Below are 17,891 nucleotides of genomic sequence, written 5' to 3'. Positions count from 1 at the left end.
TTACCATTTATTTCTTAATGAAACATGTTTTTTTTGTACTACTAGAGTTCCCCATAGTCTGGATTTTGCTAATTACTTTCCTAAAGTGTAGTTTATTAGTAGCTGGATCTTTAGAGCTTAATTCGATTCAAGTTCTTTTTTTTTCTTGGTGGGTGGGGAGCACAAAACTACTTCACAAGTGGCATCACATTCATCCATTAAATTGCCTTTATGGTACCAGCAAAGGGGTTGCAAAATAATCATATTCTACTTCCGTCTTCCCTTTTTCATTTATCACCTGGAATGCTTCTAAAAGAAGAAACTTCCCTTCCTCTACTGCTTGGTTACCCAGTGGTTCCTATTCTCTCTGGTTAACTAGGTAAAAATTCAAAGGGGTAATAAACCTGGAAGTGCTGGATCATAGGGCATGTATTTTTTTCAATTTCAGTGATTAATGCTAGTTTTCCAAAGTTACTGTACAAATTTACAGTCCAATCAATGGTGTTTGAGCATTCCTAATGCTCCTTACCTTGCTAGCACATGGTACTGCCATCTTTTTAATTTTAATCATTCTGTGGATATGTGGTGGTAAGTTGTGATTTGAACTGCATTTCCCTGATTACTAATGGGGTTAAGGTACTTTTACGTAAGTTTTTTTGGTGTTTGTATATCCTCTTTTGTGAAATGCCTGGTCATGTCTCTTGTACATTTTCCAATTGGGCTGTCTTTTTTATTGTTAATTTGTAAGAATTCTTTGTACACTGGGCAAAAAAAACTCTTCATCAGTTTATATATTCCCTCTCTACAGTTTGCCTTTGTACTCTCTTAATGCATAGAAGTCCTTAAATTTTAAAAAATTTTACTGTAGTCCAATTTATCAATCTTTTCTTTTATGATGAGTGCTTTATGTGCCCTGTTTAAGAAATCTTTACCAACCCCAGTCAAGAAGTTTTCTCCTATAATACATTCTAGATTCTAGATTTGTGTAGATGGTGTGAAGCAGGGGTCATTTTTTCCCAGCACCTAAAAAGACCTTCTCTTCCTTAATATCCTGTAGCATCAAGAGGATTGAATTGAATCTATACAGATCAACTTGGAGAGGAAACTCATCTTTATGACATTTAGTATTTCAATTCATGAACATGGTCTGTTGTTTCCATTTATTTAGGTCTTCTTTCTTTCTTTCAATAATGTTCCATAAGTTTTATGAGGAGGTCTTACACATCTTTTACTAGATGTATTGCTAAATGTTTTATGTTTTTTTGTTCATTGTAAAAGGTATCTGCTTCATTTTCAAATTTTTGTTATTGGTGTACAGAAACTGAATTTGTATGCTGACCTTGTATCTAGCAACACTGCAAAAGTCATACGTGTAACTGATTCACTTTGCTGTACAGCAGGAACTAACACAACATTGTAAATCAACTATACCCCAATAAAAATTAATTTTAAAAAGGCATACGTGAAATCTATAGTTTAGTTATAGATTACCTTGTATTTTCCACATATATAATCATGTCACCTATAAATTAAAGACAATTTTATTTCTTCCTTTCCAATCTTTATATCTTCTATTTCTTCTTTTCCTTCCTTACTGTACTGCCTATGATTCCCAGTACAATGTTGATTAGAAGTGGTGATGGCAGGCATGCTTATCTAATCCCTGATACCAGAAAGCTTTAAACATGCCATCAAGTATGATATTTGCTGTGTATATATATAATGAATGAATGTTAAATTTTATCAAATTTCTTTTCTGCATCTATTGAGATGACCATAAAATTATTCTATTAACATGATTACATAAATTTATTTTTAAGAGTTAAACCAACTTCGTATTCCTAGAATCCAGCTTATTTATAATGTATTATTATTCTTATATATTTCTAAATACAGTTTGCTAATACTTATTTCAGTTAGCTAACACTTATTTTTACAAATGCGCTAATGAGTGGCACTAGCCTATAATTTTCCTTCTTTAATATCCATTTCAAGTTTTTGATATCAAAGTTATATATTAACTGGGAAGTAATCCTTCTTTTTCTATTCTCTGAAAGAGTATTATTTATTTCTTCCTTAAAGGACTAAAGGTTTTTAAATTTTTTGCTTTGTGAGTGGGGAGATTTTCAATTATGAATTTAATAGACATTTATATCTACTAAGTTTAAGATCTTAATAGATACAAGAGTATTCAGATTTTCTATTTCTTCTTCTGCCAGTTTTGGTAAGTTGTGTTGTTCCAGGAATATGCCAATGTCATCTAAATGTTCAAGTTTGCTCATAGTATCTTTTTATTATGTTTTAAATGTCTCTAGGATTTGTAGTAATATCTCCTTGTCCATTACTAATAACTGAATTGTTTTATAAACTTTTTTCTTGAAGAGCTGAATTAAATTAATATACTTTACCCATTTTTAAATTGTGATATATGTCTTATTATTGTTTACATATTCTAGATACAAGTCCCTTATTACATATATGATTTGCAAATATTTTCTCCCATTCTGTGGGTTGTCTTTTCACTTTCTTGATAGTGACCTTTGAAGAACAAAAGTTTTTCATTTAGATGAACTTCAATTTATCTTTTCTTTTGTTGTGCTTTTGGTGTTTAAACAACCACTGCCAAATTCAAAGTCACAAAGTTTTACCCCTGTGTTTTCTTCTAGAAGTTTTATAGTTTTACCTTTTATAATTAGGTCTTTGATCCAGTTTGAGTTAATTTTTGTATATGATTTGAAGTAAGGGTCCAACTTCATTCTTTTGCACGTGGATATCCAGTTACCCCAGCACCATTTATTGAAAAGACTATTCTTTCCTTGTTGAATGGTCTTGGAGCACTTGTCAAAAATCAATTGACCATAAATGTAACATTTTACTTCTGGATTCTCAATTCTATCCACTGATCTACATGTTTATCTTTATGCCAGTCCCACATTTCTTGATTACTAAAGCTGTGTAGTGAATTTTGAAATCAGGAAGTGTGAGTCCTATAACTTTGTTCTTTTTCAAGACTGCTTTGGCTACTCCAGGTCCCTCGGATTTCCATGTGAATTTTAGGACAGAATGTCAATTTCTGCAAAAAAGCCAGCTAGGGTTTTTATAGGGATTGCATTAAATCTGTATTTTTTTCATGATCCTTTAGAATTTTCTATATACAGAGCATTTTATCTGCTGATTCTAGATAATGTGGCTTTATATATTTTGAGACTATGTTATTATGTACATACTTCTTAGTACTGGTATGTTTTCCTGATGAATTAAACATGCTATATTTCTAGTAAGTTTTCTTGACATAACAGTACTTTGTCTGTAGCTCTTTTTGTTAGTATGTTCACTGAATATCTTTTTCTGTCCTTCTAAGTTTTTTTTTTTGAATATCCTTTTATGTAAGGGGTATCTCTTATAAATAGCATTTTAAAGTTGATCTTTAAAAATCCAGTATTGATGTTCTTTGTCTTGTAATTCAAGTTTTAGTCATGCATATTTAATATGTTTACTTATTGATTTATAAATACGTATTTTTTTAAAAGTTTAATCTACCGACTTCCTTTCTATTTGTCTTGCCTTTTATACGTTACTATGGTGATTCCAATTCCATATTCCACCCCTCCCCCTTAGCTATTAGTTTTACATTCTTTTATTATTTGTTTATTGTTTGCCCCTGATATTATAACACATACCACTGACTTAATAATTTACTACTTTTATCATTTCTTAGACAAAGCAAGGATGATAGAACACATTAATTCCATTTCCTTCTCTAAATTATGTGCCATTGTTGTAATATATTTTAATTACATATAACACAAATATTGTTAGCTCCACAAGACATAAGTTTACAGTCCCACAAGACACTAGAATACAATTATTTAGATTTACCTATGTACTAACCTTTTCCATTGCTCTTCATTTCTTCCAGCATCTACAACCTTCTGTATGAGATAATATTCCTTCTACTCAAACAATAATCTTTAGTAAACCCTTTAGTGTATCTGCTGGTAACAAACTCAGACTCTCTTTTTCTGATAGTACCATTATTTCAAAGGAAATTTTTGCTGAGTATAGAAATCTAGCCTGACATTTTCTTTATGCACTATGAAGATATTGTCTCTGGCCTCAGTTGTTTCTGTTGAAAAGTTAATTTTTAGTTTTATTGCTATCTTATCGAAAGTAATATGTATTATCTCCCTGGCTGCTTTGAACATTGTTCTTTGTCTTTGGTTTTCGGCAATTATGCTATGATGTGCCTACTATGTTTTTTACACATTTATTTTTATTGGAGTTCATAGGGCTTCTTGAATCTGTGACTTTAATCAATTTTTAAAAACTCCCAGTCCGAATTTCACATATTGTTTCTTCCACTTCCTTTTCTCCTCTCTTTCTGGGTTCCCAATCACAACATACCTGAGATCACTGGATCACTGAATCTCATGTGTATTTTATGGTCTCTTCCATATTAGTCATCCTTTTGTCTCCTGATGCTTCAGTCTGGATAGTTTCTTCTGACTGATCAGTTCACTTATTCCTTCTTTTAGTTTTAACATACTGTTAAATCTATCTGTTTATTTCTTAATTTCACATATTGTATTTTTCAATTCTAGAATTTTCTTCTGAGTTTTTTAAAAATTATAGTTTCCAGTTCTCTGCTGAAATCTGCAGCTTGTCATTTAGTCTCTTCAGCATATTAATCATAGTTAAAGTCCACATCTGACATCTCCAGTACCTGGACCTTTTGTGGGTTTGCTTCTATTGCAGTATTTTTCTCTTTATTTCACTCACATCTTTCTTCTATTTTGTCTGATTTTTTTTTTTTTGAGTGCCAGACACAGCATTTGAAAAAAATTAGGAGATAATATGAGATCCAGGATGATGTTACTTTCTTCCAGAGAGAATTTACTTTTGCCTCTGGCAATCCCAGATCACCTTAATCCAATTGGGAATTGAGATGACTGGAATTTGGGCTTCAATTCATCAGAGGACTTATCAATACCCAGGGTATACTTCTATGCTCCAATGAAATCCTGGATATTTACCAGTCTACCTCTCCATGTCAAGCCCTGAATTCTACTTATCGTCTCGCTGACCCTGTGAATCTGTCAGAAGATTCGTTTAGTTTTTCAGCTTCACTGAACCTATAATGAAATGTTGTCTTTTGTCACATCATGATCCAATGGAAAAATTCTTTAAAAATAAGAAGCCTAAGGACTTAGCATCTGGTCCTAGATATTATCTTTGTCCCTTAAGAACTCCTGTGATTGTGTTCTTATTTATTAAAAGATGACAATTCCTACCACTTACTTTAATTATTGTTTGAAACTCAAATTATGCAGTAGTTAAATGTCAAGCAATATACCAAAGTGCCAATATATTCATTAATTTAAACTGCAGTTGTTTAACCAATATTAAGCAACAAGAACAGCCTGATATAATACAGATTAGCAGGGATTTTAGGAGTATAGTTCATATATAGAGTTTTATATTATGAGAGATAAATTCAAATATTTTTAACATTTCTAAATCTTACAGAACATTACCACCAAACAAATAAATATTTGTACATACTTTTACATCCCATTTTTGTGAAAAGGTTCTTCAGGTCAGGATCCTTAGCTTGTGATTGTACTCCACACACAAATATTTTTGAGGTATTATTATTTGTTAAGATTGACATATGGGCAACTGTGTACCACGAACCTGTATTGACCATTAAGATATCATCATCCATATTTAATAAAGCCTTTACAGAATGGACAGCGAGACTTCGAGATTTGTCCTACAAGATAATGGTACAATTAGAATTTCGAAGGGTTTGACTAGAAGCATGTACTGACTTCTTTTTGCCTTAGGTAAAACAAAGTATTGGCAGAAATTCTGAAGAGATACCTAACGCATTCGAGTTTAAAACATCTTAACATATGTTAAAATATAAACTTAACAAAGATAACTGATATAAACTGATTTAAAACAATACCCTAACTTTGTTTAGCCTAAATTATGACTGTTATCATTTAACTTTTATACAGTGATAAGGCAATGCCAAAATCCCCAAAATATGATTAACAGATTACTGATGTCCTGCCTTAGCTCCCATTCTTAAGCCTTCATGAAAATGCACCCATTTGCTACTGCCATTCTTTCTTCCCCATTACACTGTCATCTAAATGGCTGCTAGCTCACAGAGATTAAAAGTAAGATGGTTGACAAGCTTATAAAAGGGGGCTGGACAGATGAGTTTCTGCAACTGATCTCAGTGCTCAACAAGATGTCACAACAAAATAAGGCCAAGAGACTCTGCCCAAGAATGCAGGTACTATGAAGGAATAAACCTTACAAAACCAAGGTGAATCTGAGGCAAGAACTGGAATCTAAGGACATAAAAATTAATTTAACCTGATTTCTTTTAATTTTTCATTCTCTTGAAACCACATTATACCTCACATTCTCTTCCTGCATTGGTAGCCATTTATACATACACATCTTACAAATCAAAGCTGTAGGAATATAGTAAAGAGATAATGGGAAAGTATTACACATTGCATTTTCAAATGCAGGATGGCACTAGCATCTTCCCCAGAAATGGAAAGAAGAAAAGGAATCATTGTGCCCTCTCTTGAATCCTCCCTTGGGAGAGAAAAATATAGCCTTTTAGCTGTAGGCAATAAGAGTTCCCCCATCTATGGTGTCTAGGAAGGAGAATATGTTCTTTACAATATGCCCACTTCACATGGGGCAAAAATGCCAAAGTATAAAATGAAAACGGATTGTAGGGGTATTAATTTTATTCAAGGTGAAAATTAGGCCTTATAAACCTCCTTGATAACCTATACAAAATATAACCAATTTGTTAGGTTTTATTTTTAAGTGGAGGAATTCTCTGGGTGAGCAGGATTATTGAGAATCACAATGAAAGTAAGTGTTAGTTTACCTGAAATACAAGTTTATAATCTTTGAAAAGATCTATATTTAGAAGATCACTTTTAAGATGAGATGGAAAAATTAAGACATCATAGCAATGTTGATCCACAGCAAAGACTTTATTATCAATATGCAACACAGATTTGACTTTATTATAGCCTTTTTTCTTCAAACTATGATAAACTTCTTCAGGGCTGTAAATATATAACATTAGGTTTTAATTACAAATATAATACATCAAAAGTGTATTTAACACTAGAATCTTTTTCCTACAATAAATAAAAATATCACTGCATATATTGCATCTAATGGAACTTATAATTTTAGCCAACAATAAGATGAAAAACAGAGACAAGAAAGTTAACACATTTATGTAATTACTTTCGGTAATCTAGTGATAAAATCCTGAACTAAACTATGATTCCCCAATCACTTCCCCAGATGAGCCCCCCATCCATTAAAAAGGTAATATTTCTTATCACATTATTTTGAAAGGCAAGTGACTTAAATAAAGAATTTGATTAGAAATCTTACCTGATTTTACAAGTATTTATCCAAGCATAAAGTGGCAAAGTTGAGGCCCTTAGTTCCTGGTTCCTAACTGTTTCTGGAAGAATGTGGTAAATTGAAAGGGCATCATGTTTGATTCGACATCTTGCCAATGCCGCAGCCAATTTTGTCTTAAAACTAGAAATAGAAAATCCATTCTTGGTAAGTACTGCATTGAAGACAAGACTATCAGTTTTCCACTAGAAACATTAACAATTAGATTTAGAATTTTAACAAATACTTCTATAATTCTATTTCAAATTTTTGAAGTCTAAAACTAAAATTTGCCATATTTAAAAATGGAAATCCAATAATCCTGCTTCTTTTTTTCAGTTTTTGATGTCTCTGTATAGTTGTGTATCTCCTCAAATATTTAAAACAATTGCTGGCTGAGAGACAAATTTTATGTAGTGAAAAAGGTGTAGGATTTAGAGTCAGACAAACTTGAAGTTAAATTCAGGCTGTCACTTACTAGCTGTGTGACCTCAGGTGTGATACTGAATCTCTCATCAGCCTCAGTTTTCTCATCTGTAAAATGTGATCAGCTCACCTTGCAATTAATGTGGTGATTAATATCATGTGTGTAAAATACTTAGCACAGTGCCTAGCACATGGCAGGCACTCATTATAGGTCAGTTATTATTATCAGAGATGGCAACAGTGTACTCTTGATAAGATTAAGGAACTTTCATGAATCTGTATCAAGTCCTTCCCAGTTCTGACTATCCCATACCTCAAAGTTCCAAATAAAAGAAAAGAAAAACAAGAACTGGTTAGCATAACCATGAAAACCCAATGATTTTTTTTTAATGTCATAGCCCAAATTTTTAATAAATGAGAATACAGGACTTACTCTTGACCTATATTCATAGCATTTTCACAATAGGAATCTAATTGAATAATTAACCACAAGGATAACCTTGAATGAGAAATGAGGAAGAGATGCCACAAAAAGTCAAGTTCCTTGAGAGTGGTGTATGTGGCTGCAGAAAGCTTATTAAGATAGAGATAGAGACAGAGAGCGAGAGCAGGGGGTGGAGGGGGAGGGAGAGAGGGAGAGAGGGAGGGAGGGAGGGAGGATGAGAACACAGGGGCACTTGTGGAGGGGGGGAGAGGGAAGGGTTATCAAACATTAAGCCTTCTGGGGCTATCATAGAATTAGATTTGTGGGAACTTCCCTGGTGGCACAGTGGATAAGACTCCGCGCTGCCAATGCAGGGGGCCCAGGTTCAATCTCTGGTCAGGGAACTAGATCCTACATGCATGCCACAACTAAGAGTTCACATGCCACAACTAAGGAGTCTGTGTGCTGCAACTAAGACCCAGTGCAACCAAATAAATAAATTTAATTTAATTTAAAAAAAGAATTAGATTTGTGTAGTGCTATGTCCTAATGTCATAGAGCTACAGCAAGGGACATTAAAAATAATTATATATTAATGCACATAGAAGAATCAATTAATAAAAAGGGGATGAGTTACTGTTCTATATTATACACTGAGATGTTTCTGAGAACAGACTATTTTTGACTAAACAGTCCTTCCAAATACCTACGTAGTTCAAATTTACCATAATAAATGCTACTGACAATTATTCAATCATTAAATATAAAGATCAGAGATATGAAGCCTAGAAAAATGTATGTGTTGTGTATATACAGGGAGTATAGGGAAAAAAGATTTTCCAAAACCCAGATAGCAAACATTTTGGACTGTGAATTTTAATATAATTTAATCATATAAAAAGTAACTTGAAGTATATGTACAGTTATAAAGATTCTTATATAAACATACAGTATCAGATTGAGGACAAAGACCAAATCCAAATGCTATTAGGATAACCAGATATATCACTTCCATAAATAAAATATCCTGTGATTACTAAAAAAACTTCCATAGCTTTAAGGTAGACTGCAGTGATGAAAATGGAAGCAAAAACAGCCTTTCCCAACATTCTTGATCCAGAACTCCATCTCCTGCTACAATTTGTGTTATGGCAGAGAGTTGCTTAATTATCTTTTTATCAGCATCCCTGTTATACATGTAGCCAGAGCTTTCTTTCTGTATGTTAAATTGTAGTTATATAATTCCTAAGCTTAAATCTTAAATGAACCCATTAGCTACAGGCCAGAATCCAAACTCTTTATCAGGACACACAAGGATATTAATAATTTAACCTGAACCAACTCTTCCTTTCTCAATTCTCACCACTCCCATCCATAAATCTACCTCTAGTCACACACTGAGCTATTTGCCACTCTTGCTTACATGCCACATCCATTCCCCTCTTTCTCTACTTTGCTGTTCCTCTGTCTCTCCAGCCAGTATGGTTTGGACTCTGCAATCAGATTACCTGGGTTCAGATTCTGGTTCCACTAATTACTAGCTATGTGACTTTAGACAAGTTACTTAGCTTCTCTAAGCTCTAGGAATTAAGAAGTAGTATCTAACTTATAGAATGGTTGCAAAGATACTTCTGAATGTATTTAAAGTTAAGTTATTCAAGAAATGATAATGATTAATATGCTTATTCTTTTTTTTTTTTGGCTGTGTCAGGTTTTAGTTGAGGCACACGGGATCTGCATTAAGGCATGCGGGATCTTTTGTTGCAGCGCATGGGCTTCTCTCTAGTTGTGGCATGTGGGTTTTCTCTTCTCTAGTTGTGGCGTGTGGGCTCCAGAGCGTGTGGGCTCTTTAGTTGTGGCGCGCGGGCTTAGTTGCCCCGCGGCATGTGGGATCTTAGTTCCCCGACCAGGGATTGAACCCGTGTCCCCTGCAGTGGAAGGCGGATTCTTTACCACTGGACCACCAGGGAAGTCCAATATGCTTATTCTTTTATTACTAGTATTAATCAAGTACTGTTATCAGACCTGAGCTATAAAGATCAAAAGATAGTTTCTACCCTTAAGTAATTTACAATTAGGTGGTAAAACAGACATATAAACAAATAATTATAGCTCAACATGGTTAATGTTATAAGATACATAGATAAAGAAGAGAGTAAATGTATTGGAAGAAGAACAAAATCAGCCTAAAGGGACTTCCAAGAGAAGAAACCTGAACTATTAAAGGAGGAGCAAGAATTTTCCAGACCACAAGAAGAGAAAAGACATACAGACAGAGGGCAGAGTACCGTAAAAAATGGAGATGTTAAACAGCAAAGCATATTTACAGCGCAATGTTTCCATTTACAGCAGAAACCTACAGGTTTCTATTATAAGCACCACTTCCCTTCTGGGAAGAGAAACTTCCCCTCTTCCGAAAAATGTTCCTCTCCTCCCTCCATTCATATAATTTTCTTGGGAGGTGTTCCTAACTGACTCTGTCTCCCTGACTACAGTTGATTGGGAGCGGGTGACCACTTGACCCAAACCAGAGTCAAGCGAATTTTTGTGTGTAGCAACTGAGAGTCAAGCCAGTCTTTCTAGTTTTTGTGCTGTGCACGATGTAAAGCTCCTGAGTAGTCAGCAGCCAAGTTTCCCATTCTATGAAAAGAAAAAAAGATCCAAGAATGAAGGTAAAGCACACAAAGAGGCAGAGACTAGAGTCGAAGAGAGTCCTGATGATACTTGAGCCACAGGATTTAGTTAGTAGAAGCATAGCCACATCAATGTCTTTCCTGCAAGTCTCATTGTTCAATTCTTCCGTGTGATACCTTATAATAAAATTTCTCTTTTGTCTAATCTAGTTTGAGTTGGAGTCCCGTGTGTTGTCAAAAAAGAATCCTACCTAATACAAAAAAGGTTTTACTCCTTTTTGGCTTCAAATTTTCAGAAATTTTATCTAACAATGAACAAAATATTTCAAGTTTTTTTTGTTGTTGTTGGTTTGTTTTGCTTTTTGTTTTTGTTTTGTTTTGTTTTGGCCACACCACATGGCTTGTGGAATCTTAGTTCCCTGACCAGGGATTGAACCCAGGCCCTCCGCAGTGAAAGTGCCGAGTCCTAACCACTGGACTGCCAGGGAATTCCCAAAATATCTCAAGTTTTGGAGTGCCATTAGTAATGCCTAACACAAAAGAAATATGGTTCTGTTTAAATATAAATTGAATATTTTCTTAATGCCAAAGGATAATCTTCAGTGAACTGCTTGAATTTCCCATACAAAGATAAAATCAGACATCATACTGACAACTGTTTCAGAATATTCACTAAGTGAAATGGGCTAAGAGTTTCCAAAGAAGGGGTGGAGAGAATATGAGAGACAAAAACCCATGAACAAGTGTTTAGGGAGCATTTCAGCAAATGAGAAACCCTGGAGCATTATGTGAATGAGAAAACTGAGGAATAGAAGAAAAGGGATATATCCAAGCAAATGTGATTTATCCCAAAAATCCATGGTTGGTTTTAACATTCATAAATCATTCAATGTGAATTACCTTACCACATTAATAGAATAAAGGAAAAAAAAATGATCATTTCAGATGCTCATCCCAAAACTCTGATCTCTGTTTCCTTAATTTAGTAAGACTACAGTTTTCCTCTTGAGATGCTCCTTCCTGCACTGCAGTTGGAAAGTACCTGTAGGCATATAGCCAGGACTATTCTAGGGCTCACCTCATTTGTTTTCATTCTCTCAAGGATCAAAATTCTGTGCTGCTTTTTGTCTAATGTCCAAAATCTTTGCCTCATATATTTTGTCCATCTAGTTGTTTACAGGAGGAATATAGTTTGATCCTAGATACTCTGTCATGACTATATAATCACTTTTTAAAAAATATCACTTTACCTGCCATGTGGAACAGACTGTGAAAAAGTAAGAGTTACAGGCAGGGAAGGAGGACTACTATTGCAGTAGTCCAAGTGACACATTATAGTGGCTTGGATTTGGACAGTAGGAGTGGAAATGGAAACAAGTAGACACATTCAGCATATGTTTTCCAATTGGAATTACAGAACTTGATGTATTAGGTGTGGTATGGGCACCGGGGAGGGGAGGAAAGAGGAATCAAGGATGATATCTAAGAAGCTGGTGGTGCCTTAATTGTAATGGGGAAGGTTTCAGGACAGTTTTGGGTGGTTTGGGAGGATGGACTACTAAGTTTTTCCTCTCTTCTGCCTCTCTACTCTTTCACTGCCCATTCTCCAATTCTGCCTCACCAAAGCCCAACAAATTATTTGGCAGAATCAGATTCTTGGGCTAGTGTAAGGCAGGGGGGAGTAAGAAAGGAGGAAGCTGTGGTCTCCTTTTATTTAACCCAGTGACATAGTATTTAAAATATAGTTGCATTTTGTACAAGGAATGAGTTCTTAAAGACCTTGCATATGTCAAAAATGATAATAGGTGTCATATTGGATTATATCTCTAAAGCTATGAACAAATGAAGAAAAAGAACAAGTTGGACTAATAAGAACCTGCTGTATAAAAAAATAAATAAAAGAAAATTAAAAAAAAAAAAGATACAAGTTGGTATATAGAGTGATAAAACACAAGGATCTCTGGAAGAGACAATAACAACAAAGATCAAACACAATTTTCATAAGGAGGAAATAATTCTCATTCAATTTCTTGCTAAATAATTACTTCTATCACCTCTTAAAATTAGTCTTCATCTTCTTGGTAGAAACATAACTAAAGTATACTTCAAGCTTACAATGATTCTATTTCCCTGGGGACAACAGTGCCCAGCCCCAAGCCACAGATGATCTACAGAGGTTGGTCGCTACCATTCTGTCTCAGTTCAGAATTCTGCTCCATTGGCTATGGGGAATTGGCCCAGGGGAATGCACCTGACCTACATGGAGCCAATCAAATTCCCAGGGGAGGGATTATAATTTAGAATTGGGGTTAGAGACAATAAGTTAGTCTAAGTGAAGAAACTAACATACAACTGTAACAAGTAAGCTCAAGACCTGGAGTGCAATAGTAGGGCTTTCTCCATGTAGACTAGAGAAGCAGAGAAGGCAGATCTGCAGAGAAAAAAAGAATGAAGCAGATATTAAGAGAGAAGCAGAGTTAAAAAGATAAAGAGACAAAGAAGCAGAGATAAAGAAGGTCCTGACATCTTTCCAGTTCTTGCTTTCATCCTATTCCTGAGTCTCTGAGTTGCATGAGACATTCCAATATCTTTATAAGAACATATTCCATTTTGCTCAGGCTAACTGAAGATGGCTTCTATTACTTGAAAGCTGAGACTCTTGATTAAAACCCTTTAGTGTTATCTTTATACATGTATTTTCTCAGCATTATCTTTATCATTATACATGTATTTTTTCAGTGTTATCTTTATATAAGTATACTGCACTACTGTTCTCTGCAATTCAATCACTAAATACACGCATTTCTCCTATAGCATATTATGAATTCAGTATAGCATGAATTGGATATGAAATAACTTATTAATGTGGGAATAAGACCTGCATTATATGAAGCTCTATTGGTTTGGGTAGGGGGAAAAACGGCACTGACAGTTTCTTGCACTGACAAGAATGGAACCAGATGTGTGTCAAGGCAGGAGGTAGCATGGTATGTATTATGGGGAAAGGGAAATATATGGAGAATCAGGAACCTTAGACAGTAATATCTTCTGGTTCCTCTGGCCTCCTGAGCCATGGCCTTTGCTTGTCCTATTTCCTGCCTGGCTTGCTAACATTCTCAGCTAAAAATCTGCTGCTCACGAAACCACAGTCTGGTCTTTCTTACTTGGTTGGAGCCCTGTGGCTTTCCTAACCTCAGCTCCCATTATGCTCACTGAGACTAAGTTGAGACTTCCATGAACATCTCCTGAGTCCTGACTAAGTCAAACAGAAACTGAGAGCAGCTCAGGAAAGCTGAAACTCAGAGCCTGTCCCACAGCATACTGCCCCACCAACCTTTCTCTGATGTATCTGCACCCATCGTGGGTGCCCGTCCTCAGAGGCAGGTTGCCCGGTACTGGTACGGGGGGTGAAGTAGTTGCCCAGAAACCTCTGCAGTAATCAGGGGCAAGATCCTTACTTATCTAACACAGAGGGTACATACATCTGATTGCTTTTGCTTTCCTCCATCTCCAAATTTCTCATGGCTACAAGTGACATGAGATATGACTATGTCATATCTTTCATCTTCTAGAGTACTTTAGCCACCACTCACTATCTTAAGTGGAAGGAGTAGTAGCATATAAATGGTTAAATCCTGGGCTCTAGAGTCAGCATTCCTGAATGTGTATTCTGGCTACTCCCATCTAGCTCTATGGCATTAGGCAGGGTCCTTTAATATGTCTGTGCCTCAGTTTTCCCATGTGTAAAAATACAGGTTGGTAACAATATCTATCTCAAAGAGTTGTTATGTAAAGAGCTTCTTATAACAGTGATTGATACATATTAAGTGTTCAATAAAGGTAAGTTATTACTATAACTCCATTACGTGAGTCCTCTGGTCTCAACCTTCAATACTGTAAGTGAAACTGCTTGAGTTTCCCATAATAATATAAAATGAGATATGACAACTGTTTCAGATTATTCACGTGGTAAAAATCTTCCTACAAGATTGCTGTTGTCGCTATACTGTGCTTTCTATTAAGGTTCAACGATATAATAACAAAAGCCCTAACAACAGTAGCATTTAACACTGATTGACCATCTACTAAGTGTCTGACTCTAAGCTCAGCATTTTATATGCATTAGTTTAATTACTTCTCCCAACGACCTTTTTAGGCAGATGCTATTATTATCCCCATACTAGGTTTCTGCTGATATTTAGGATAAAAGGAAAACAAATTTAAAACATGTTAGTTTTGTTCTTAACTACTAACATGAAGTTGTAGATTTTTTTTTTCAACTTGGAAGAGTGATAGGTTCTTATCTACTGTTGGAATTTTCTTGTTTGATACATGTTAGATTTTTTTTAAAGAGCTATAAACAAAGCCAGGTAAACAAATAATAGCTGTTTCAAATGAAGTGTAACTTAAGTATGTGCTAAAAATTGTCAGGAATTTTTCATCATTTTCCAAATACTTACAAGTTGGATCTTACAATTCAAGCTTTGAAAAACAACTTGAATTTAAGCAGAATATTTACCCTGTTCAAGATTTGTTTGTAAAGGAACTCAAGAAACTTATGAACTTTTATATTTTTTCTCTATAAAATTTTAACACTTATCTACACATCATATTGTATACAATTTCACCAGTGAAAATACCAATAATGATTTCATATAAAACATTGTTTTCACCTTTACAATTACCTGTTAAGAAGGTTCTCTACTTCTAGAACATCCGCTATAGACTCTTCATTATCAGAAAGGAGACGAGCTTGAAATTTTCTATCTTGGAAATCATACAGCATCACAATGATAAGACTGTTCAAATGATCTGGCTACCAAGGGGAAACACACATAAAGAAAAGCATACAAACAATATCTAATAGCAATATTTTCCATTCCATTGTTTTTCGTAAGAGAGCAGTCATAAAAATATGACTATTTTTACATAGTCTTGTTGAACTGGGAGATAGAAGAGGACTGCAAAGGGACTTCCCTGGTAGCACAGTGGTTAAGAATCCGCCTGCCAATGCAGGGGACACAGGTTGAGCCTCGGTCCAGGAAGATCCCACATGCCGCGGAGCAACTAAGCCCATGCACCACAACTGCTAAAGCACGCGCTCCTAGAGCCCGTGCTCCACAACAAGAGAAGCCACCGTAATGAGAAGCTCACGCACTGCAACGAAGAGTAGTCCCCACTCGCCACAACTAGAGAAAGCCCGTGCACAGCAACGAAGACCCAACGCAGCCAAAAATAAATAAATAAATGCATACATACATAAATAAAAGAAAAAAAGGACTGCAAACTAGAAAAAAAATCCAATAAAAAATAAACCTTTCAAAAAGGACAATTTCTGGCAGATTCATCAAAATGAAAGGAGTAGGATCTATATTAGAAGCCTTAGAAGTATGAGAGTTAAGGATGTGTTTTGAAGAAGTCTCAGCGTTAAACAAACTAGTTATTTAAATCTGAAGGCTTTTTAGTACTTTCTAAATAACAACCACAAGACAGGTAATTATATAAAAGTTATACACTTACTATTGTGGTGCTTGGGAAGATATAGCTGTCTATTAATATAGTTTCCAAAATATCTTGAACTACAAGACAAGGAAAATGTCTGTTACTGAAAATTCCAAAGCTGAAAATGAAAACCTTGGAATCAAAATACACTTTGGACAATGCTATAAAATACTTTTACTTTCATATCTAAAACATACCTAATTCTTGATAAAGACTCAAATTACAATGACATGATGAAATATTTGTAATCTTTATGAATCCTGGACCCCTGTGACTCAGGCTCCACATGGAATCACAGTCAAAGGAGCATTATCTGAATAGCTAAAGTAGTAATAAAGGAATTCCAACCTTTAATTTATATCCCTTGAAAAACATTAAAGAGGATCTAATTTATAATGTCTTATCCTCTTTATGTTGGATATTGTTGGATTCAATTTGCTAATATTTTATTATACAGGGTACATGAGTGCTCCTTTTGTTATAACTACTTAACTATATATATATATATCTCTCTCACATAACAAATGCTTTAATAAACATAGATTTTTGTTCTATGTTTATGTTCATGAAGGATATTGGTCTATAATTTTCTTTTCATAATATCTTTGTCAATGTTGGTATCAGGATTTAAACTCTGGAAGAGTTTGTGTTAAATTGGTGTTATTTCTTACTTAAATATTTGGTAGAACTCACTAGTGACGACATTGATAAGATGACATTTAATCTAAGTCCCAAATGACAAGGAGTTAGCCATGTAAAGATCCGGAAGAAGAGAGCATTCCAGGCAGAGGGATAATTGCAGAGGTACTAAATGAAAACACATGAACACATTTTAAAACCTCCACAGGGCACAGGAATGTTCTTTTGTTATAACTACTTAACTACATATATCATATAACAAATGCTTTAATCAGTTAACAGGAAGCTAAGACAGCTTCAATTCATTCAACATTTATGGAACACCTCCTATATACACAATACACACTGAATTTCAGTTTTTATCTGGGGGATGGGAAAACTGAAAAGAATTGACAAACTTGGGAGCACAGACTCCAATTTTCATAGGAAATCTTTCAGGTATCATTACCCATATTTTAGCCACCAATTGTGGCTGTATTGTACAAGGCAATATCCCCATTTCACTTACAAGGAAAATGAAGTTTACAGTTTCACACTCTTAGTACTCGCAAACCAATTCCTATCTACTTCACAGTTTCTCAGCATGAGTCCCAATTTTTGTCACAGAAAATATACTCGTCATAAGAATGAAGGACTTCTAAGATAGCACACCTGCATAGGCTGTAGAACTTGAGCAATGGAGTTGCTGGACTCTAAAAATAGGAGCAGTAGAATGAAGGAAAAGAAGACAGAACATGATTTTGCCAACACTGCACTTTTTTCCTAGGGCTCTTGTCAAAACTGACAATCTCTGGGCTGTCTCTAATATTGTGCAGAATGCATTGCCTTTA

At 34.8% G+C, this 17,891-nt stretch overlaps 1 protein-coding gene across 1 annotated transcript in view; it reads right to left on the bottom strand.

The window, feature by feature from the left end:
• NSUN7 (NOP2/Sun RNA methyltransferase family member 7) overlaps nt 1-17,891 on the bottom strand; it is a 58,046-nt gene that overhangs the window by 27,931 nt on the left and 12,224 nt on the right. The window contains exons 2-6 of the mRNA XM_061191337.1: nt 16,441-16,499; nt 15,606-15,736; nt 7,429-7,581; nt 6,905-7,088; nt 5,542-5,752 (exon numbers count right to left, since the gene is read on the bottom strand). Coding sequence (XP_061047320.1) covers nt 5,542-5,752; nt 6,905-7,088; nt 7,429-7,581; nt 15,606-15,736; nt 16,441-16,499 — 738 coding nt within the window. The remainder of the gene's footprint in view (nt 1-5,541; nt 5,753-6,904; nt 7,089-7,428; nt 7,582-15,605; nt 15,737-16,440; nt 16,500-17,891) is intronic.

This window comes from Eubalaena glacialis, chromosome 5 (assembly GCF_028564815.1).
Source record: "Eubalaena glacialis isolate mEubGla1 chromosome 5, mEubGla1.1.hap2.+ XY, whole genome shotgun sequence".
NCBI classification, from domain to species: domain Eukaryota; kingdom Metazoa; phylum Chordata; class Mammalia; order Artiodactyla; family Balaenidae; genus Eubalaena; species Eubalaena glacialis.
This window is presented reverse-complemented; position numbering and strand designations above follow the sequence as displayed.